Here is a 22,511-nt window from a genome sequence, read left to right as displayed (position 1 = left end):
ATTTTTATTGGAATTGTGACTACGCGTTTCAACGCCGTAAAGGGATTTTTAGCGTATGCTTGTGAGTCCCCGTCTGTTTTGTTTTATGAAAAGGTCTGACTGGTGTCATATTCCTTTTGTTCTCTGCTGAGGTAGAAAAAATTCTAGTTGGATATATTCTAGAAACAAATGGTTCTCCTTGCTGTAATATTTTGCACACATTCGGGAAAACCTCTGAACCCTCAAATCGTTTTGGAGTCCCCCTCCTTCAATCACAACATGAATGTTAATCTCTGGGCGGCTAGGTGTGCTTGTGCGGATATCCTGATACAAAGCTCATATATTATCTAACATCAAAGTTGCCACTTAGAAGCCACCCAACTAAGAGGACCCCAAGGAATATCAATGTCACAAGATTGTTTGGGTAAAATCTAGTGTAGATTAAGGTAGATTTAAGTTAAAGGGGTTTTCCCACGAAACAAGTTAGTGATGATACCCCTACAGATCATGAGAACGGAGGATCTGATGGCGTCCGTGGTACTTCCGCCGGACTCCTTGACGCTCCCCTAGATGGGTGATGCAGACGGCAGCGCATGTCTGTGCTGCCCCATTCATCTCCATGGAACTGGAGATCGCCGAGCATGGAGTATACGTCGGACACATGTTTTGTGGGAAAACCCCTTTTAAGGTTCTGCTTTCCAGATAATGATTTATGCGGATTTGTCTTCCCCTACAAAGTATTTACAGGCGATCCCATACTTAAGAACATCCCACTTACCCCTAGTTACAAACGGACCTCTGGATGTTGGGAATTCACTGTACATTAACTTTGGGCTACAATAAACAGCTATAACAGTTAACAAAGATCTCTGCAATTAAGCTTTATTGGTAATCCTGGTTCTTATGACAACAATTTTTAAATTGTCAGGCCAAAAAAATTTTGTCTAGAGCTACAATTATAAAATATACAGTTCTGACTTGCATACAAATTCAACTTAAGAACAAACCTACAGAACCTATCTTTTATGTAACCCGGGGACTGACTGTACTGGGTTAATAGCATCGTAATGAGTGACTATCACAAAAAATGCATTGTACACTGCATAGGGCCAGAATGCTATTAGTATTGTCATTGTACCTTCTCTGTTGTCTGGTATTTTTAGTTTTATGTGATGGTGGGCCGAGATTCTCTAGTTTTTCTCTGTGCTCAATATGTGAACGTGCGTTGTATTAATTGAGAGAAGCTCAGGCTGGCAGTATTGTTGTTTCCCAGCATTCTCCGCTCGCTTGCTGCCTAGAATTTTAGATCAGTCAGTGATCCCCGGGGATAGCAGTGCTCTGCGCATGGCCGTCCTTTCCTCTGGTTTTTCTACATCTTTCTGGTGTTATGCATCTAGGGAAAATCACTAGCAAATTGTGTCAGCTGAACCAGTCAGACTGGTTTGATATTTTTCAGCGTCGATTGGATGACCTGTTTTCTGCACTCCCATACCAGAAATATTGCCCTTTTAAAATTGGATGGTGTCTTAAAGGCAATTTTATATTTGAAGCCAGTTCATGACCTAACTATGGGAACTGCTTTTTTTTATTGAAGGCGTTACCCTGGAAGAAACTACTAAAATAAAAAAAATAATAACATTCGAACATTTATGAAGATGATTGATTGGACACACTAAATCCATTGAATGATGAGTATTTGGTAACATTCTGGTGAAAAAATGAATAGAAAGAAAACATTCTATAGGTTTCCTTTTATACCATTTTTTTTTTGTTGTACTTGCTTTTAAAGGACTTAATTCTAAAAGTGTAGAGTGAAGACTGATTACCCCTCCTACTACACCCCTCTACCTGCACATCCTCAGTACAAGGTCCCCATGACATATCTATACTTTGGTGATTCATCTGTGTCACAACAGGCCATTTTTTATAGATTCTTTGAGAAAGCAAGGCTGGGATTTGACAGCTAAATCTTTTGGTACTATCCATGTATTATGGGCTTATGTACAACACCTTGTCTCTCCTTGGTAAATGTTGCAAAATGGTCCCACAGTCGCATGATCCGTGCAGGAGTGTAAAATAAATATAGTCCATGCAACGTATGACACGGACTTGGTGATTACTGGTCCATATCTTCTGTGGACTTGCAGGTAGAATAATACATGTATAAGACAATCACCTGCTTCTTGTGGGAGCCTTACGATATACAATAGCTACATATCTATATGTTGATTTCAGAGGTAATGCACCAGTACGTCTCCATAGTGTGTGTGTGTGTGTGTGTACAACTTATAAGACTTAATGAAGAAAAAGAAGTTGGAAAATAAAGTTAGCAAAAGTGCTTACTTTTTTTTGTTTTTTGAATTTGCCTTTGTGTTTTAGAGTACAGTAGATAGAAATGGTGTGTGTGTGTGGTGCTGGCCTAGAGAATATATGTCTGACTATGGAGCAATCTAGCAGGTTAGGGGTTGTGACCTCAGGTGCCCCCGCTAAAGGAGCACTTGCTTTATCTGAGAAGGTGGAACTGCAGGCCTCACTAGGAGTCCAGTTTTTTGTGATACATGGACAGTGTTGGTTCATGCTATAGCATTTGTATAGTGTCTTTTTTTCCCTTTGTTATATTTATATGTGACAATTATAATATGCTTTTTTGTGTGTGTGTTTCTTTTGATCATTCCCCTCCCATTACTGTCAGCAGCAAATCTCTAAGTGCAGAGCTGGTATTAATGAATTGTATCATCAAAAAAAGATGTTGTCAATGATATGTTCCCCCCCCCCCCTCTCTGACTGCTGGATTTGCTGTCAAGCAGCATTGATCCGGAGAAAATGGCTTATTATTTCAGAGTGATATGTGTTGGTACAGTGCAAAATCCACCCATGCTTTGTTCAATGCCACTTTATTACACATATCTATCCATCTTACCCTTGCTCTTCACATTTGCTCCAGCCTCTCCGGGCATATATTTTTATGATTGCCTGTATTTCAGGAATGATCACATGGTGTCCTTTCCTACAATACTCCAGGTGAACTTGTAGAAACATAAATATTGGATGACTACGCTAACTTCTTGCTGATAATTCTGTAGCTAAAAATCAATTTTTCTGAAGGGTGAAATTTTTGCACCATGCATTGGTTTTCAGCACATTATGGGCTCATTGTACAATTTGATTTCCTAAATTGTGCATTATTGTATTAACAACGTTTTTTAAAGGGGCAAAAAAAATACCTTTAACATATATAAACCATATATAAAGTCGACTTTATTTTCATCCCTGCAGAGATGTGGTGCTAATAGACGTAGTCATAGTGCGGATTTGTTGCCCAAGTAAATTTGTGGGCATTTCTATGATACTTCAAACTGCAAATCTGCAATATGAAATTTAGAGGAGCTTTGGGTCCGTGCTTTGGATTCCCATGTTGAATGCGAACATTGCCTAAGATTGTTGTTGGAATTTTTAATGTTGCAAAGCATATCGTAAGCCTGTAATGAGAGGAGTCCCATTCTAATAGAACTGCAGTCAATGATATGGATGTTCTCTTTTTTTGTTTCTCCTTGTTCTGTGCCCCTCCCCCCTCAAAAAAAAGTGTGTCCGGACAGTGCTGTTAATGTAGCTTATTACATTTTGCATGTTTTCTTCTCTGCCATTTGAGTTTTTTCTTTCTGTAATATTTGCAACTCTGTAACATTCTGGAATGCTAAATTTTCTGATGGGGAATGAGTCATTTGAGCTGTATTCTACCACTTTGCTGTGGATGTAGGGCGCCCCCCTGTGGATCAAGCACTCTTCCCTTCTAGTCTAAGGATTCATTGATATATATATATATGTATGTTTTGTTTATTTTCTTTTTCCTTTATTTTCTAATTGTTGCAGTTTTCCCAAATGTAATTGGATTTCTATTATCAGATTTAGATGTGAATTTTTTCTTATTTGCGTAGTTGCCTCAGTGCCCAAAATGTTTTTCCCTGCTTTTGCAGTAAGCTTCATAGAATTTTCATTATGATAAAAATATTCTTCATCTAGACCAGTGGTTCTCAACCTTTCTAATGCTGTGACCCCGTAATACAGTTCCTCATGCTGTGGTGACCCCAAACTATGCAACTCGCAGTAAAAACACAGTAAAATTTCGGCTACGATGGCTTTAGGCGACCCCCGGTTTTGGTCGTTCGACCCCCACTGGGGTCCCGACCCACAGGTTGAGAACTACTGATCTAGACTCAAGATGCCCATATAATAGATCATTGTTTCCCCAAACCATCTGTCATGTGTGTTATTTAGTAGGGAGTGTGTTTTCTGAGATGCTGCAATTCCCTCTTTCACTGCTATAAAACCTACCTGCACTGTCGGTCCAAGTCTGTTGGGGAGTTTGGTAGCAATAACTGTTTTCAACTAATGATTGTGAATGGCCAGCTTATGTTTTTTAACAACAGTTTATAAGCCACCTGTCTTTAATATACTGGTTAATATATCTGGTGTGTTCCACTTTTGTTTAGTGCTGGATTGGGAGATAATGTCACCCAACGTGCTGTACGAAGTCTGTTTAGTATGTCAGTTGTATAACAAAAATGGCTGGTTTCTAGTCTGTATTCCTCATACTGTGGTAAATCTGACAGTAATTGTTTTGTTACAGCAGTGATTCCAGCAGCACCTCTAGTGACGAATCTCCAGCAAGGTCCGTGCAGTCCGCAGCAGTCCCTGCACCTCCTTCCCAGCCGCTCTTATCTTTGGATAAAGATGAACCTCGAAAAAGTTTTGGGATCAAAGTTCAGAATCTCCCCGTACGCTCGACAGGTAAAATACACGTTAAAAGAAAATCACAGAACATTAAGATTTAATGGAACAGACGCAAGTAATTTTTCCGTCAAGTTATGAAGCTCCATGAAGGTTTTTCTCTTCTCTCTAGATACAAGCCTTAAAGATGGACTTTTTCACGAGTTCAAGAAATATGGGAAAGTCACATCTGTACAGATACATGGTGTATCGGAAGAGCGATATGGTCTGGTCTTTTTCAGGCAGCAAGAAGATCAGGAAAAAGCACTTAATGCCTCAAAAGGCAAACTTTTCTTTGGAATGCAGATAGAAGTGACAGCATGGGTAGGACCAGGTATGTTGTCTCATCTGTTTCCATGGAAGCAACCTAGCACTGTGGTGGTCCTTTGGAAGTCTGTCCTAGATTTATGAATGAACACCGCTGCCTGCAGTGTATGGAATATATACCTTCCATCTTTATCAGTGATTTAGAAAGAATGTCCCCTTTGTTTTTTTTCTCTCCTTACCAGAAACGGAAAGTGAAAATGAATTTCGCCCTCTTGATGAGCGGATAGATGAATTTCATCCCAAGGCCACGAGGACCCTCTTCATTGGCAATTTGGAAAAAACCACCACCCACCTAGATCTGCACAATGTTTTTCAGAGATTTGGAGAGATTGTGGTATGTTAGGCTCTACCCACTTCTGAAGATAGCTTTATTTTATTTTGGTAGCATCTTGATTTGTGAGCTGTCGTTATAAGTATTAGTGACCCTTTGGGCTTATTCAAACAACCATGGGTGCATGCCACATTTCTGTATGGCCGATTTTAAGGACTGCCTACATATGCTGACGGGTCTCGGCATCATGGTGATATAAGATACAAGGAGCCCCATCCTTTTTATTGTGGCCGGTCTGTGAAATCCGGGCAGAAGTGGTACGACCAACCAATGGACGGGTTTTGACCTTTTCTAAAATAGGGATTCATCTGTTTAAATCCTTTAGAATATTATTCAGCATCTAAATTTATTTGGCGCCCTTACTTTAGCATTGTACACTAAGTGATCATACTGAAGCCAACCGTTTATTCATTACAATAATTTTAAAAGTTCATCCATTGATTTTTGGGCTTTTCCTTTACTCTTGATCTATTTGTGTTAGATGATTCACAGTCCAGTTTTTGTTCCACATCCCTATTGATCTCACTGTATTCATCTCCTTTGCTACCCAGGATATTGACGTTAAGAAGGTGAATGGTGTTCCTCAGTACGCGTTTCTGCAGTACTGTGATATTACAAGCGTCTGTAAAGCCATTAAGAAGATGGACGGAGAGTATCTGGGAAACAACCGGTTAAAGGTATATGGTTTTAGTGTTGATCGACATTTTTCCCTTCTCTTAAAAAGAGTGAAATAATCCTGACTTCTGTGTAATTGCTTTGCAGATCGCTTTCTTTCTGATTATACATTGAATTTCTTGAAGTGTTTCAGTCTTCAAGATGATTCACTAATAGAATCGCTTCTAGTTAGGTTTATAAATGTAATTAACATTCAGCCATTTTTTAGATTCCCTTGTATAGAGTCAGCATTTTTCATTCATTAAGTTCGTGTGAGGCCATGCTGAATAAAAATCTTATGAATTTGGTGACCTTCCCCCATACCAAAGAGTACTTTGCATGTCTGTACTAGTGAGCTTACGTGTTAATATATTTGTTATTTACAGCTCGGCTTTGGGAAAAGTATGCCTACAAACTGCGTGTGGATAGATGGCCTATCATCTAGTGTCACAGAGCAGTATTTAACACGCCATTTTAGCCGTTACGGGCCTGTGCTTAAGGTATGTTATCCAACCTGTTTTAGCTGATGCACTTATTAATCCTGCATCTTCTTAAATTCTTTCCTGTCCTTTCATTCTTTTAATTACAATTACATATATTGTCAGACACAAATAATTGGGAATGGAAGAGAACCTAAATTCAGAGTTGTAATAAACCAGGTCTGACTATATTTGTAATAGTCATGTAATAGTACACGTATAGGATCAAAGCCTGCACCCATCTGTACTGCCGGTAATGTGTGAGCTTCCGCTATTCCCTGACAGCAGTTTGTGGAGAGGACGCAGTATACATTGTACATCCATGTATTCGCCGCGCCCATTCATACCTCTCTGCAAAACAACAGCTGTCTTACCAGTAACAATAAATGCTAAGCATATTATATATTTCTTAAAAAGCTCGATTATTAAACCTTGAGAACTGCAGACAAATAAGCAGATTAGGCCTTTCATCTAGTCAGTAATGGATTCCATTTTACTACATGGGATACAGGAAAGTCATAAAATCAAATCCCTCATTGAAACAAGATGAACCAAGATGATCTTTTATCAAGTCCCCAGTGGACGCAGCTCTTACGTTTCCTTGTTTTTGTTTTTTTCTTCCCGACAGGTGGTGTATGATCGCTTTAAAGGCATGGCCCTGATTCTCTACAGTGAGATTGAATTTGCCCAAGCAGCTCTAAAAGAGACCAAGGGGAGGAAGATTGGTGGGAATATCGTTAAGGTGTGCAGAGACCACCTTAATAAGTGCATCAAAATTAAAATCCTGAAATTAGTAGGATTTTTCTAGCAAGTTCTATTTTTTTTTTTGTGTTAAACCCATGGCAGGGGGATTCACATTACATTGGAAAGCTATTCTATAATGACAGCTTTCCCAGAGCTTACAGGCTGACGTGAAGCTTTTAGTAGCGGATCGTTTGCCTTGTGTCTCTGAATACCTCAATGTTGTCATTTCTTTAAATCTCTCTTGTTACTGGTAAGCAGTTATATCTCTACACAAAGGTAACCCTGATCATTATGGAGGGAGATGATTCAGTTTCTGAATTGCACCTTTTTTCTTTTTCTTAACATTTGTGTTTGGTCAGTGACCTGTTTTAGTTTTTTGTTTTTAATTAAAAATTTGTAGCAGTCCCCACACAATGTATAGGCTTGCTCACACTGCCACAATACATTCTACCAGTGTCTAGTACCCCTGCCTATATCATCCCATTTCCACTTTCCCTGTAGTTCTATCCTTCCTCCTGTAATGTCTTCTTGTAGCGATCTCATGGTATCATAGTACCTGCTGCCTTTACTGGTGATGTGGAGACTTTTTTTTTTTTTTTTTTGCATTTTGCCACTTGCATGTGACCTCAGGTGTTTTCTGTTATGAGAAAAATAATTACTTTAGGATTTTTTATGGCCTAATATTTTTTAATAAACTGCACTGCTTACAAATAATAATATTTAGAGTAACTAATATTAAACTGTGGACCTAAAATCTAGCATGCATCTGAACCTGAAATTTTCTTCAGCATGAGTATAAATGCCAGATAGATAGAAGACATGTTAAAGATAAGTACATTTGCATGGCACACACCCCTCCTTTCAGTTCAAGCTAATTTATGATTTTTCTTTTTCTAAAGGTGGATTTTGCAAACCAAGAAAGCCAATTAGCTTTCTATGGATCAATGGAGTCCTCCGGACAGGACATTCGGGATATCTATGAAATAATATCAGAAAGAAGGTGAGAATAACAATAAATATAAGTATAGGACAAGATTATTACTAAAGGGAGTTGGTCAGGACTGGTGACCCAGATAAAACCTGTGTAGGAGCACTGTAGAACTGTTAACATGCCTATGTGAGCATTGAATGAGTAGTATTGGCCTTACTTTAGCAGAGACTTTTTAGTGCCGAGTGCGGTGCCCCTGCAAATGTCCTAAATTGTGCCAATGTGTTGAAGGGGCTCCCTACAGGGAGTTGATCCACAACGTCCATACTTTGTGCTGCTGAATCCTATCTTCTGGGACCTTGCAAAAGCAGTGTGTGCTAAATTAAATCATCTCTTTCAGTGTAATTCTCTTACTACAGCCACCCACATAGGTTACTTAAATAGCACTCCAGGGCTCCTTCCTAGCGCTGTCAGCAATTTTGCATGCTTAATAATGCTGACAGGGGTCATTTAAAGTAATACTATGTTTGTAATGTCATCCACTTCTATGAATGTTTAATGATTTTTATTAGCTAAATAACATATTCAGGTGAGGAAAATGTACATAATCGCTAACATCCTGTTGTTTTACTTATTTCCAGAACTGATGAAACCCGAAGAGGATCATACCATGAATTTACTTCCACAGAACGGACTTATTATGATACTGTCAGGACTGTGGGGACATATCAAGAGGAAACAAGAAGAGAGTACCCTGCTCGAAGCAGAGAATTCTACCCAGACTGGGAATCCTACCAAGGCGATTATTATGAACAGCGATATTATGATGAATCAAGAGAATACAGAGACTATAGAGACCCATACGAACAGGACATCCGGGAATATAGTTACAGACGGGAAAGAGAACGGGAACGAGAACGCTTTGAGACCGATCGTGAGCGTGATAGTGAGCGGAGACAGACAGAACGTAGCCAAAGTCCAACCCATTCAAGACGACCTCAGAGTCCTGCTGCATCGCCATCGCAGTCTGAAAGGATTACCAGCGACCCAGAACGTAGAATTTATAGTCGCTCATCTGACCGCAGCGGAAGTTGCAGTTCTGTCTCCCCTTCAAGGTTTGATAAACTTGACAAAGCACGGACTGATCGTTACTTAAAAAGTGACAAAACAGAAAAGGAGCGGACCTTTGATTCAGATCGATCTGATAAAGAAAAACGTCTCCTGCGCAAGGAAAAGGCTGAGAAAGGCGAAAAAGACAAATCCGATAGGTCAAAGCGAAAGTCCAAAAATCATTCAACAAGTTCCCAGTCCTCTGAAACAGATCAAGATAATGAAAAGGAGCCCAGTTTAGAGAAGCAAAAAGGAAGTGCCAAGCAGCTGGCCAAAGAGAAAAATGATAAGGACTGTGCATCTAAAAACCGCTTGGACCTCATGCCTTGTGTGGTTCTCACAAGAGTAAATGAAAAGGAAGGGAAAGTCTATGATGCTCCTGGGGGAGAAAAGGCTTCAAAAAACAAGCTAGATGGTGAATCTATAAAGTCGCCTTCATCCGATCAGAAAGTTCAGATTTCAAGACTTGAACAACCCAAATTTGAGCAAGTGAAAGCTGAATCAACACGAACTAAGTTGCCAAAAGAGAAGCTACTATCTAGCCACATTGAAGTCGTGGACAAAGAGGGCAAGCAGAAACTTAAAAAGCACTTAAAGCCGGAGCAGCCTGCAGAGCCCGCCACTTCTGCTGACCTAGACAAGTTAGAAGCCCGTAAAAGACGATTTGCTGATGCTAATCTAAAATGTGAACGTCAAAAACTTGATGTTCGAAGGAGTATCCAAGAAGAGGAGGAAAACCGCTTGGGCTTAAGGAAACCACCAGAGCCTGTCTCTTCAAGAGACTTTGCTGTTGCCCGGGAGGGCGATTTTGATAGAAAAGGTTCTAGGAAAGATCTTTTGAAAAGAGAGAGTAGAAAAAGCAAATCTGAAAGACTTTTCACCATCAACAGCCCAAAGGACGGCCAAGATTTGTTGCCCGTTGGTGTCTCTGGACGTTCTAATTCAGATGTTCCGTTTCGCTTAGGAGAATCGGTAGATGATCAATTTGAATCTCCAGAAGTAACTTCTAAGAAGATGTCCTTTGTAAAAAACCTTCAGAGGCATCCACTCTTGTCAGAAGATATTGACAACTCGTCGAAAGATGACAGGAAAATCTATGGTCATCTTACAAGAGAAACTGTGGGCTTGGAGAGATCAGAAGCCGAAGAAAAACTTGCAATTGACATAGATCACACTCAGAGCTACAGGAAACAGATGGAACAAAACCGCAAGCTGAAGCAGCAGATGGAATTGGAGATGATAAAGTCTGAAAAATTCAGAAGTCTTAACAAAGAAGCAGAGGAATATGAAAGGCGCAGCCTGGTACATGAAGTGGGGAAGCCTCCTCAAGACGTCACCGATGACTCCCCTCCAACTAAAAAAAAAAAGAACGATCATTTGGATTATGAAATCACCAAACCTGAAAGACACTATCGAAGCTCTCGCCAGATTAGTGATGAGTCTGAGAAGATGGCTTCTCCAGGCATCCGACCTTTTGGATTCATTGAGGATGAATATAGAGTTACCTCACCAGGGCTGATGCCTATTAAGGAATTTAAGGAGTCACCTCATGTTGATGAAAAGACTGTGTTTCCTAATGTGGCTTTTAAAGATGAACACTATAAATTAATGCCCAACGAATCCATCAAAAAGGAAAACCCGACTGACCCTTCCAAAGGTAAAATTATGGCTCTGAGTCCTGAAGAGGAATATGGCAAATGGGATAATCAGATCAAACAAGAAAGCAACAGGGTGGACATTAGCTTTCCTAGTAACATTATCAAAAGGGAGGCCATTCGGAAGCGTCCCAGAGATCTAGAACCCGGAGAAGTTCCATCAGACTCAGATGAGGAAAGTGATCAAAAACCGGTGTCCCCTAAAGTCTCTTCTATATTAGACGGTTCAAGGTTTTCTTTTTTATTAAGGGATGGAGATGATAAGTTAAGAGACAAGGAAGATCGGCTATCTGGCTCATTAGAAAGAAATAAGTTTTACTCATTTGCATTAGATAAAACGATCACCCCAGATACAAAAGCCTTACTAGAGAGAGCAAAATCACTGTCTTCCTCCCGTGAAGAAAATTGGTCTTTTTTAGACTGGGATTCCCGGTTTGCAAATTTTCGAAGTAATAAAGACAAAGAGAAAGTGGACTCTGCTCCAAGACCTATACCATCATGGTACATGAAAAAAAAGAAAATCAGAACAGATTCTGATGGTAAATCGGATGACAAAAAAGAGGACCACAAGGAGGAGGAGCAAGAAAAGCAAGAACTGTTTGCCTCTCGTTTTCTCCACAGTTCAATCTTTGAACAGGACTCCAAAAGGCTCCAACATCTGGAAAAGAAAGAGGAAGACACAGATATAGGTGTGTTTCGTCCTTACGGTCGACAGCTTTCTTCTGACGGAATCAGTTACGCTTCAGACCTTGTGCAAGAACCTGTGGTCCTGTTTCACAGTCGATTCGTTGAGCTCACAAAGATGCAGCAGAAAGAGAAAGAAAAAGAGCAGAAGCCGAAAGAAGTAGAAAAAGTAGAAGAAAAAGAGATTCGGCCAAAAACTCCAGAACCTGCCCCAGAGAGCAAAGAGCGAGAGATTAAATCGCCAGTTTCTGTTGTGCCAACACCAGCACCGCTTCCTCAACCAGAGCCTATCACACCACTCCCAGATAAAGTCTCTACTGACAAAACACCACCCCATTCTCTTGAGATAGTCGAAGAGAAGCCGGCCGGACCTAGTGAACCAGTTGTTGAAGAGCCTAAACCACCCTGCTTGGTCATTCCTATCCCTGCATCGATCCCACCACCTATTCCTCCGCCAATCCCTCCACCACCTCCCCCAGTAGAAGCTACTGAAGTTGTTTTGGAAACAGAGACGCAACCAATTACCCCACATGTAGTTGAAGAGATTAGAAATACAGAGCAACCTTCCTATTTGGATACAAAGCCACCAACACCGGGAGCCTCGTTTTCTGAGAGCAATGCTGAACCGGTGCCTGAACCCAAAAATGATTCACCTGCAGTTTCTCCTTCCAAGCCAGACAGAAAGATAGAAGAACCTGATGAAACCTTTGAAGAAGAAACACCTGTTAATACAAGCAGCGAAACAGATGTGTGCCAGAAACCAGACACAGTCCCAGATGAAGTTGAACCTGTGATCACTGAAAATGAATTGGAGGTAGAACCTCTTAATGCAGCGAAAAACAAAAAGGCACCGAAAGGCAAAAGATCAAATGCTTCAGATAAACCAGCAACCAGAAAAAGTGTGAGAATTGACCGCGAGAAGCGCAACAGGTCATCCTCCCCTCGTGGAGAGCCCCAAAAGCATCTCGAGGTAAAAACTGAGCACGAAAGAGGTTCCAGGAGCTCTGCAAAATCTCCAAGTGCAGTAACCGAACCTGATGTCTCGGAGCCCGCTCTTCCTAGAACTCGAAGAAACGTTAGATCTGTTTATGCTACCACAGGCGATAATGACGGAGTTTCCTCAGTCAAAGAACCTACAGAGACTTCCCGATCTACAAGAAAGAGATCAGAAAAAGATGTTTCAGATGCCCCAGTTACTGCACCTCCAACCCCAAGAAGAGGTCGGCCACCAAAGGTTCGCAAGAAAGATGTATCTCCCATCAAAGCAGAGCCATTAAAACAAGAGAACGAGGATACAGAAATGAAGGAACCTATTGAAAATGCAAAACCGGTAGAGGGATGGCGGTCTCCAAGATCTCAAAAATTGTCTCATTCTCCTGTGTCTAGTAGTCAGCAGGGTAAAAAAGCTAAAAGTGACTTGGCACAACAGACACAAGAGAGTTCAGCAGAGACAAGTGAAGATGGTAATGAGACAACCGAGCCACAGATGGAAGAGGTCTGCAAGACCAGATTAGACAAGGAAGAAGTTGGTGATGGTAATACAGAGTTAAAAGATGTGGAACAAGAGAAATCTCCTGAGAAAACTATAGCAGAGTTGCCTGACAAAAAACAGTCTCTGGAGAAAACTAATAAATCCAAAGTTGGAAGACCCAAAAACCCCAGAAATATTCCTCATTTGAAGAAGGTAGAAATTCGCCTGAATGCTGCCGATGTGAAGGATGCTTTGAGACCACATGATGATACAGAGTCAATAATTGTTTCACCTGTCAAAATCAAAAGTCCTCTGAAAGAAGATAATGTTTCCCCACCTTTTACAAATCCACCTGAAACTGTATTCTCTGAAACTCCTGATAAAGATGCAGTGAAGGAAACAAAGATCTCATCTGAAGCCGTACAACTGGCACGACAGATAGAATTGGAACAAGCTGTCGAAAACATCGAGAAGATCACTGAAACTTCTGTTGTTCCACCTTATAAAGACGCTCAAAGTGGGGAAGCATCAGAGGCTCCACCAGAAGAGGAAGGGGATAAACCTGCACATCAGGCCAGCGAAACAGAATTGGCAGCAGCTATCGGGTCTATTATTTACGACATTTCTGGGGACGCTGAAAGTTTTACTCCTGCTCCAACTTATCCAGCAGAAAGAGAAGGTGAAATTCCCTCTGAAACTCCATCTGCCCCTGCTGCTCCTCCGACTGAGGAGCTGCAGCCTGAGACAGACCAAGCGGTAAATCTAATCTTACAGCCTGATGCTACTCCCAGCTCTGACAACGCAGCTCCGGCACCTGCTGCACCCGAGCAGCCAGAAACTATAGAAAACAAAGAGTCGGACATTCGTTTTACAGAGTCTTCAAATCCTGTCAAGGAATGCGAAGCTGTACGCGACTTTCCTGTAAAACAAAAGGGTCGTGCGAAGAAGAAAAGGCGAAGGGGTGGCAAGAGCCGCGACACCATTGAGAGTAATGTGTTTGTACATGAAACTAATCAAAGCAAATCTCCTCCAAAAAATGAGAAGGTCTCCTCCGACGAAGGTCACAAGGAAAAGCCTGCTGACGAGTCTGCTCCTTCCATCCCTGATAATCCACCAATGGATACAAGCTTGAATTCCTCTTCAGATACTATTTCTAAGGAAGGAGATGAAGAATTAAAAGAGGAAGAGATGTCAGGTGCTACAAATTTGAGTGATTCTCCTCAACCACTCTACATTGATGACGTTAGTCAGAGCAGCTTTAAGCTACGCTCAAGTACTGAAAGTGCCCCAGTTACCCCACCCAGTGCACCTACGACTACAGTTCTGTCTGCTACCCCAGGGAAAACTGGAGCTGCTGTCCCTGCATCGCCTCTTTCTCATTCAGCTCCAGCTATAATGTCTGACTGGATTGTTAGGCATGAAGAGAATTCTTCCATTCCTACTCCACCTCCTGCATTACCGCCTGATACCAAGGCCTCTGATGTTGATACAAGCTCAAGCACCTTAAGGAAAATATTAATGGAACCAAAATATGTGTCATCGGCCAGCAACACCCCAACTATTGTTACAGCATCTATCTCTGAACCTGTCCCTGCATCCCATGTAGAAGAACCCATTCATCCACAAGTGGAAGCTATAAAGCCAGTCTCTGAAGAGAAATCTGCAGTTCCTCAAACCAACACGGTTGTCTTGCCCGCATCCGAAGCCCCAGCTTTTCAAGAGAAGGGCACAATAGTGGCCCATAAGCCGACCTCCGTTATTAGTAGATTGCCTCCAAGCTACGACCCTGACGATTTGCCGAGGATAACTTCGGGCAAGCATGCACAACATCAGCCCGCCCCACCTTGTATCCCATCTCAGAAGATCAAGGTGAGACAGAACGCTAATGACAGTCGTGCCTGTATAAAGCCCACAATGACCGTCATAGAGGAACGGCCCACCGAGACTGGGCCAAGTCCTGGGCTGAGAGTGAACACTTCACAAGGAGTAATGCTATTAACTTACTCAGGCCAGAAAACAGAGGGGCCACAGCGAATCAGCGCAAAAATCAGCCAGATCCCCCCTGCGAGTGCTGTTGATATTGAGATTCAGCAATCGGTGTCAAAGTCTCAAATCAAACAGGAGCCACTTGCTCCATCTCCAATGTTGCCAAAGGGCCCGCAGACTCCCTCGGGTTATCAACAGTACAACACATCACCAGTCATCTCAAGCATCAAACAAGAGCGGTCATCGTTGGAGAAATCTGAACCAAGTCACATGAGTGTTTCTAATGCTTCCTCGCAAGCTGGAGCAGTGAAAGTACTGACCCAGAATGCATCTCCAGTGTTAATGCACAGCCAGATGCTTCCTGGTCAGATGGTGTCTGCTAGTAAAAAGATGACTGAAGTGATGGAGTCAAAAGTGCTTCAAGCCACTAATATGAGCCCCCATCATTCATTATCCAGCAAGATCCCACCAGAGGCAAATCATGTGGCTTCTGGATCCAACACACCGACAGACCGGGCTCTTCCACATCTAAATATTAAACAGGACCCTCACTCACCATGTAATGCTGGACATTCACCATCTCCGTTTGCCAGGTCATGTCACCCCAGTGTTACAGCTTCTCCTGCCTTAACTAACAATGCCTCTGTTATGCTAGGCCCAGGAATACCAGTGCCTCCATACATCCCAAGCATGCACCCAGAGCAGACTGTCATTATGCCGCCTCACAGCGTAACGCAGCCCGTGTCCCTAGGGCACTTGTCTCAAGGCGATGTCAGAATCAATACCCCACCGCTTCCAGGAATGCAGTATGGTATACGACCCGAGGCACTTCATTCTCCCCGAGCAGCTATGCAGCCTCAGATGGATGTCAGGCCTCAGAAGTCCAGCACTCCACAGCCAGCGGCTATTCGAGAAGTGGTACTCCCTACCTTGTCTTCCCAGCACTCTGCAGATGAGGACATGCATTATCACCACCCTGTGGGCCGAGGTTCAGCTCACGTTCAGTCTGAAGTTCTGGTCATGCAGCGCGATTACCGCATGCCTACCCCAGGGATGCGCCTGGATCCTTATAGCGTTCCACAAGATGTTATATTGCCCCACATGATGATGCACTCTCACATCTCTGCTGTTGGCGAACAGCACCAAGAGTCCAGACGATCCAGAACCCCTGAAGGTCCGGTAAAGACTCCTCCTGCCAGTAAAACGCCACAACCTGTGAAGGACTTGGCCAAACAACCTGATGTCAAACTATCTCAAACGATGCTCGGCGGCCTGGGCTTGTCTCAGCCCGTTGTAGTGTCACACGGCGTGCCTCTTATTCATCCTGCCGGGAGCTCATTTCATGACTATAGACCTGTGTACACAGACATCCGAAACTATCATCCTGCTGCTCAGTTGTCTCACCCTCAGTTCTCCAGTGCATCAGCTATGGGCCTGCAGTCACGGAGTATGACCCCATCGCAGGTACGTCACATGTTGTAAGAACTGTGCATTCATGTTTTCCATACTGAATAAACACTCATAGTTCTGCACATCTAATAACATGATGCTGAGGATTGGTTCCACATTTCATTGTCTTGTGTTTCTGTGTATTTTGCCTGCAGAATTTTACATGTTTTTTTTTTTTTTTCTTTACACTAGGGTGGTCCTGACGGTGAACATCCACACTCAAACACGCCTGGACGAAGTAAAACTCCGCAAATAGGTCCAGACCCCAAGGTGGCGCAGTCGTCTGTCAGTGAGGTACATCACGCAGCACTAAGCAGGCATAGCGGTCAGATGGAGTCTCATATTCCGCACCTACAGAGAGCATCCGTAGATACATCGCAGAATTCCTATCCATCTCCTGTTACTATTAATATAAAACAAGAACTGCCCTCCCCTCACCAGTCCCAGAAACAGGGCACCTACATGTCCTCTACAGCCAGCGCTCTCCAAAGGTCTGATGTCCAGTCTCTTCCAAAACAAGAACCTCCGCAAAGATCAGTGGATATGGTGCAGCTACTGACGGTTAGTATGCCTTACTTTTTGTGGACTTGCATGAGTGATACTGTGTTTGATTGAACCACAGGGTTCATGCCCCTACTGTGACTTTTCCACAGCTCTGTAGTTTAGGTTACTGAAAAGCATCACATTGTGCCCACCTAAGAGATATTTATTTCCTTTCAGAAATACCCAATTGTATGGCAGGGTCTCCTTGCGCTGAAGAATGACACGGCTGCGGTACAGTTGCACTTTGTTTCTGGTAATAATGTGTTGGCGCACAGGTCTCTCCCAGCCCCGGAGGGAGGACCCCCACTGAGGATCGCACAGCGAATGCGACTTGAGGCCACTCAGCTGGAAGGGGTAGCTCGCCGCATGATGGTAAGAGATCACATAAAAAGCAGTATCATTGTCCCTTGTATTGCATCTGACTGAACACTCCTTCGTTGTTTGATTTCGGGAATCGGAATTATTGCTTATTGCTCAATAGAATTTCTTTAATTGATATCCGTTCCTTCTTTGTGTTCACAGGTGGAGAGTGACTACTGCTTGTTACTTGCTCTTCCATGTGGCCGTGACCAGGAGGATGTAGTAAACCAGACAGAATCGCTGAAAGCTGCATTCATCACTTACTTACAGGCGAAGCAGGCTGCTGGCATCATTAATGTACCCAACCCAGGGTCCAACCAGGTACAGTAATATCAAAGCATTGATTTATTTCACTATTAATGTAGAACATGCAGAACATCCAGGTTTTGCATATTGTCAGTCTGTGGTGAGATCTCCAACTTTAAATTTAGCGGCATGTGGTGAATTCACCGTGTTTCACGTAACTAAATTTTATGTTTCAGCCGGCCTACGTCCTGCAGATCTTCCCACCTTGTGAATTTTCAGAAAGTCACTTGTCTCGTCTCGCACCGGACTTACTAGCCAGCATCTCCAACATCTCTCCTCATCTAATGATCGTCATTGCATCGGCATGAGACTCTTCGTCATCACCGTTAAGGAAACCAGTTGCTGACTGAGTGCTCCGTCCCGCTCCGCTGCAGAGGATTCGCGTCCCGCCGGATGGAGCTGGCGTTGCTGCTTCCCAGGATGTTTACATTTCGCTTATGGACAAGCTGACGCACACAGAGGTGGCCTGATGCAACATTATGGAGGATGGTGTTGGATTCCACGTTCCCCCGGAAAATGTGGAGAATTCCAAGATGATGGTTACGATTTGTGTGCTTGTTTCTTTTCTTTTCTTCTTTTTTTTTTTTTTTTTAATTTTAAAAGAAAAAAAGCTGAACCTGCCTTTGCACTAAATTAGTGACATGGACCTTTGTACAGCATTCCCTGCCCGTCCCGACCCCTTTTGCGTGTGTCATATTTTGAGCGACATGCTGTGATCTAGAGAAGCCTGGAAAATAATGGACAATGGAGCAGAAACTTGTGAATATTTGGACTCGTGACCGGGAAAAAAAAAAAAAAAGGCGCAAGGGACGTTTTCTTACAAAGAGACGAGAATGGCGGCGGCCGGTCGCCGCCGTCTTTTGCAGCCGGTCTGATCTGCTCCGAGGACTTCTCACTCCTTTTCATTTGGGATGTACAGTTTACATGGGGAAAAAAAAACATACAAAAGGGAGATCTATTTTCCTTTCCTCGGATATTCTAGGACTCTCCATGGGTGTGTGTATATAAGTATATATAATATATATTATATATATAAATATATATATAATACTGACTTTAGAGAAATCAGACCCCCACGACATAACGTTTTTTTTAATCTGTGCCAAAAATGTGTTTTCAGAAAGAATCTTATTTTCATACTCAGACGTATTGTCCCTCATTTGTAAGTGCTTTTCATTAAGACATTTCTCCGCTCATTGCAATCTGTGAGGAAGTGTTATACACTTGGGCAAAAAGACTTTTTAACCAACCCCCTCTCCCCCCGACGTTATCCTTCTTTCGTTTATTTTTTTCCCCCTTCCCTTCAAAACACCTCTTAATTTATGGATTTTCTTCCCTTTTCCCATCCTGGATTTTTTTTTGTGTGTCCATTGGATTACAAACTTTATTAAAAAAAAAAAAAAAAAAAGTTCTGCTCCAGTCTCTACTCAGAGTATAATGTGGGTGATATAATGTATATAGTTTATATAATGTATTATGTGTATGTAAATAACGAGGCAAGTGCATGAAGCCGAACCAAGTCAACAGTATCTAGCAATGCGCAGGGTGACATCTGCAGACGTCATGCACACAGCTCTATCAGTGCTGACTGTATGATTGATTTCAGATCAGTGATTCAAACTTACACGTGCGGTAACAGGTAGACTGACATAGTGGGAGAAACTTCCCGAAAAAGGGGATGTGGTTAGGGGATTTAACAACTTTTGTACCGGGTTGTTGGTATGAAAGTTCTCCAGAATTTCCTCCAGTTGACTATTGGAGAACGTTATAGTGAGCAGTGTGCCCAATATATATATAACATAGCCTGCACTTCCCCCTCACATGTTAAGCGCAGGATACACAGGGGCTATTAAGTTTTTAATGACCTTACTTAGGCTGCAAAGTGATTTGTCATTGGAACAACTCGAACAGTATAAGAACACTACAAATGCCAGACCTGAACATTGCTGCGTTTATTGCCTCACCCGACATCTTGGCAGATTGTACAGCAATCTTTATTGCATGGCACAGCCTGTAATGCACAACGTGTCCTTTATAGAAGCACAAGGACCATATGTGTAAGGGCTAAAATACTGTATACAGTTCACTGCTGCTGTTCTTTAAGGCTGAAGAGACTCCCAGCATCATGTATCACTATGAAGCATGGAGTCATTTCCTTAGCACTGCCCTCTGGTCTTTGTACAACATTCAAGTGAATCCCACAAGTGTGGTGGGCGGATTTCAAACTTACCAAAGCCTATTCACTGTATAGATGTTATGTTTTACTTCATTGCAGTGTAAAGTGCGTCACCACAAGACACAAGCGTGGCACATGGATGCCCAATGGCGTCAAAAGTTAGTTTTCCATCATGTAGTCAGACTAAAGCCTCAAATGTAATGTGAACAGAGAATAAGCGGTTGATTCCAAATCTTTTTTTCTTTTAATTTGGGGAAGTAACTAAAAAAAAAGATGACTTTATGCAACCAATTTACACCTCACTTCAAAGCCAAGGATTGGGAGAGTTTGGTGCTGAAGTGAAGCTCAAGGTGATTGATATCATGGATAAAGGACAGGGAATGACTTTCTGACCACTGTGACATTATACAACTAATTTCATCTCATTTCAATGTTGATTTTTCTGGATAATACCACATTGAAACATGAGCTGTAAGGTGTTAGTCTGCTTGACCACATACTGGTAGTGGTTTATTAGGCAAGTTTCTGCTGACAGCTTCCTGATAAAAGAAAAGAGCTCTTCTTGTGCCTGTTACTTTCTTTACCCAGCAGGTTATTTTCTATCCTCCTCAGTTTAGACTGTCCCTGCCGTTATGCCGATTAGCTCTGTGAGACTGTAGATTATATAAACAAGAAATTTTTTACGGATTCTAACTACCGGAGGGGCTCCTGTTCGCTGCATAATCTGGAGGGAGGGAAGATCATGTGATGTTGTTCTGTGTAACCATCAGGGGAGTTCTGTCTGGGCAGATCTTGGGTTATTCTGTAGAAGTTTTTCTCACTGTTACACCTCAGGCTTGTGTCTTATACTCCTCTGACGCCGCTCATCACAGCCTCTATTCTCCAGACACTTTCTACACAGCATGGAAGCTGTTAACCCTTAGTGCTAAATACTTCATGCAACAATTTCACTGCTGGTTTCTACTACTCCTTAGTGACCACCCATACGGATTTCTCAGTCAGCCGCTAAGGTGCCTTTGGCTAGGCTGATTGGTTTCTCCGTCGGCCTAACCTAAGTTCTGCAAGAGCAGTGCCCCGGCTGTCATAACAGCTTGGACCAAAACTCATTCTGTTTAACCTGCTCGATCCCACGGTCAATGCTGTGACCCACCGGCTCCATGTACCTGCCGGAGACCTAATGTAGGTCTATTAACCCCTTAAGGACGCAGGGTTTTTCGGCTCATTTCTCGCTCTCCAACTTCAAAAATCCATAACTTTTTCATTTTTACGTGTACAGACCTGTGTGAGGGCTTATTTTGTGCGTAACAAATTTTCTTTCCCGTAATGTTATTTATTTTAACATGCCGTGTACTGCGAAGCTGGAAAAAAAATTCCAAATGTGGAAAAAAAAACACACGTCACATTCTTGTGGGCTCAGTTTTTACGACTTTCACTCTTCGCTCCAAATAACACGCCTACTTTATTCTTTGGTTTGGTGCGATCGCGGTGATACCAAATTTATATAGGTTTTATTGTGTTTTAATACATTTTCAAAAATTAAACGAATGTGTACGAAAAAGAAAAATTTTTTTTTACCATCTTCTGACGCTAATAACTTTTTCATACTTTGGCGCACGGAGATGTGTGAGGTGTCATTTTTTGCGAAATGAGCCGACGTTTTCATTGCTACCATTTTGAGGTCTGTGCGACATTTTGATCATTTTTTATTTCATTTTTTTATGTCGTGTAAAAGTCGCATTTTGGACATTTGGGCGCCATTTCCCGCCTCGGAGGTCACCGCCGCCCGTAACCGTTCTTATATTTTGATAGATCGGATATTTTGGGACGTGGCGATACCTAATATGTTTTTTTACTGTTTATTATGTTTTATATCCGTTCTAGGGAAATGGGGGTGATTTGAATTTTTTATATTTTATTAATTTTTTTTATTTTTAAAACTTTTTTTTCCCACTATTTCTTAGACCATCTAGGGTACATTAACCCTAGATAGTCAGATTGCTCCTACCATATACTGCAATACTTCTGTATTGCAATATATGGCATTTTTGCAGCACATTCATTACAATGAGCCACTGGCTCATTGTAACGAATCTGCGGATGCCAGATAGTCTCGGGTCAAACGAAGACCCGAGGCTACCATGGCAACCGATCGCCGTCTTTTAAGGCGTTGAAAGGGTTAATAGCCGCGGTCTGTGCAAGCACCGACCGCGGTTATTAGCGGTGGGGGTTTGCTGCAATATGCAACAACCCCCACCTCTGTATGAAGAGGACTCAGCCCGTGAGCCCTCTTCATACATCCCTTATACCTCTGCGCCGTAGAGCTATGGCGCAGAGCGTTAAGGGGTTAAACAGTACGTCCAAAACCCCTATAGAAATAAAATGGTCCCTAAAATAATTGAAATTTTCCATGGCGTCCCCCATGATGGCCCCAACTGGAGGATGGCCCTTGACCTCTGTAGGGACAGGAAGCAGAGAGGTTAAATGCCCCTCCCCCGCATACACACTTCAGTGGCTTCCTGTCCCTACACAGGGCAGGGAGTAGAGAGAAGTTTCTCTCCTCGC

General features: G+C 42.3%; 1 protein-coding gene across 5 annotated transcripts in view; it reads left to right on the top strand.

Annotated features, from left to right (window-relative positions):
* Positions 1 to 19,151, top strand: part of SPEN (spen family transcriptional repressor) — a 40,011-nt gene extending 20,860 nt beyond the window's left edge. For 3 of the 5 annotated variants that reach the window (XM_072155309.1, XM_072155305.1, XM_072155308.1), the window contains 12 exons: positions 4,607 to 4,767; positions 4,880 to 5,080; positions 5,256 to 5,407; positions 5,956 to 6,081; positions 6,445 to 6,558; positions 7,166 to 7,279; positions 8,181 to 8,281; positions 8,851 to 16,579; positions 16,757 to 17,125; positions 17,285 to 17,479; positions 17,630 to 17,788; positions 17,950 to 19,151. In XM_072155309.1, coding sequence (XP_072011410.1) covers positions 4,607 to 4,767; positions 4,880 to 5,080; positions 5,256 to 5,407; positions 5,956 to 6,081; positions 6,445 to 6,558; positions 7,166 to 7,279; positions 8,181 to 8,281; positions 8,851 to 16,579; positions 16,757 to 17,125; positions 17,285 to 17,479; positions 17,630 to 17,788; positions 17,950 to 18,081 — 9,553 coding nt within the window. In that variant the 3' untranslated portion in view covers positions 18,082 to 19,151. The remainder of the gene's footprint in view (positions 1 to 4,606; positions 4,768 to 4,879; positions 5,081 to 5,255; positions 5,408 to 5,955; positions 6,082 to 6,444; positions 6,559 to 7,165; positions 7,280 to 8,180; positions 8,282 to 8,850; positions 16,580 to 16,756; positions 17,126 to 17,284; positions 17,480 to 17,629; positions 17,789 to 17,949) is intronic. The other 2 variants (XM_072155306.1, XM_072155307.1) reach the window with 2 other exon arrangements.
* The last annotated feature ends 3,360 nt before the right edge of the window (positions 19,152 to 22,511 follow it).

The sequence above is a fragment of the Engystomops pustulosus genome, chromosome 6, assembly GCF_040894005.1.
Source record: "Engystomops pustulosus chromosome 6, aEngPut4.maternal, whole genome shotgun sequence".
NCBI lineage: Eukaryota > Metazoa > Chordata > Amphibia > Anura > Leptodactylidae > Engystomops > Engystomops pustulosus.
The sequence above is the reverse complement of the archived record's forward strand: the minus strand, read 5'-3'. Positions and strand labels throughout refer to the sequence as shown.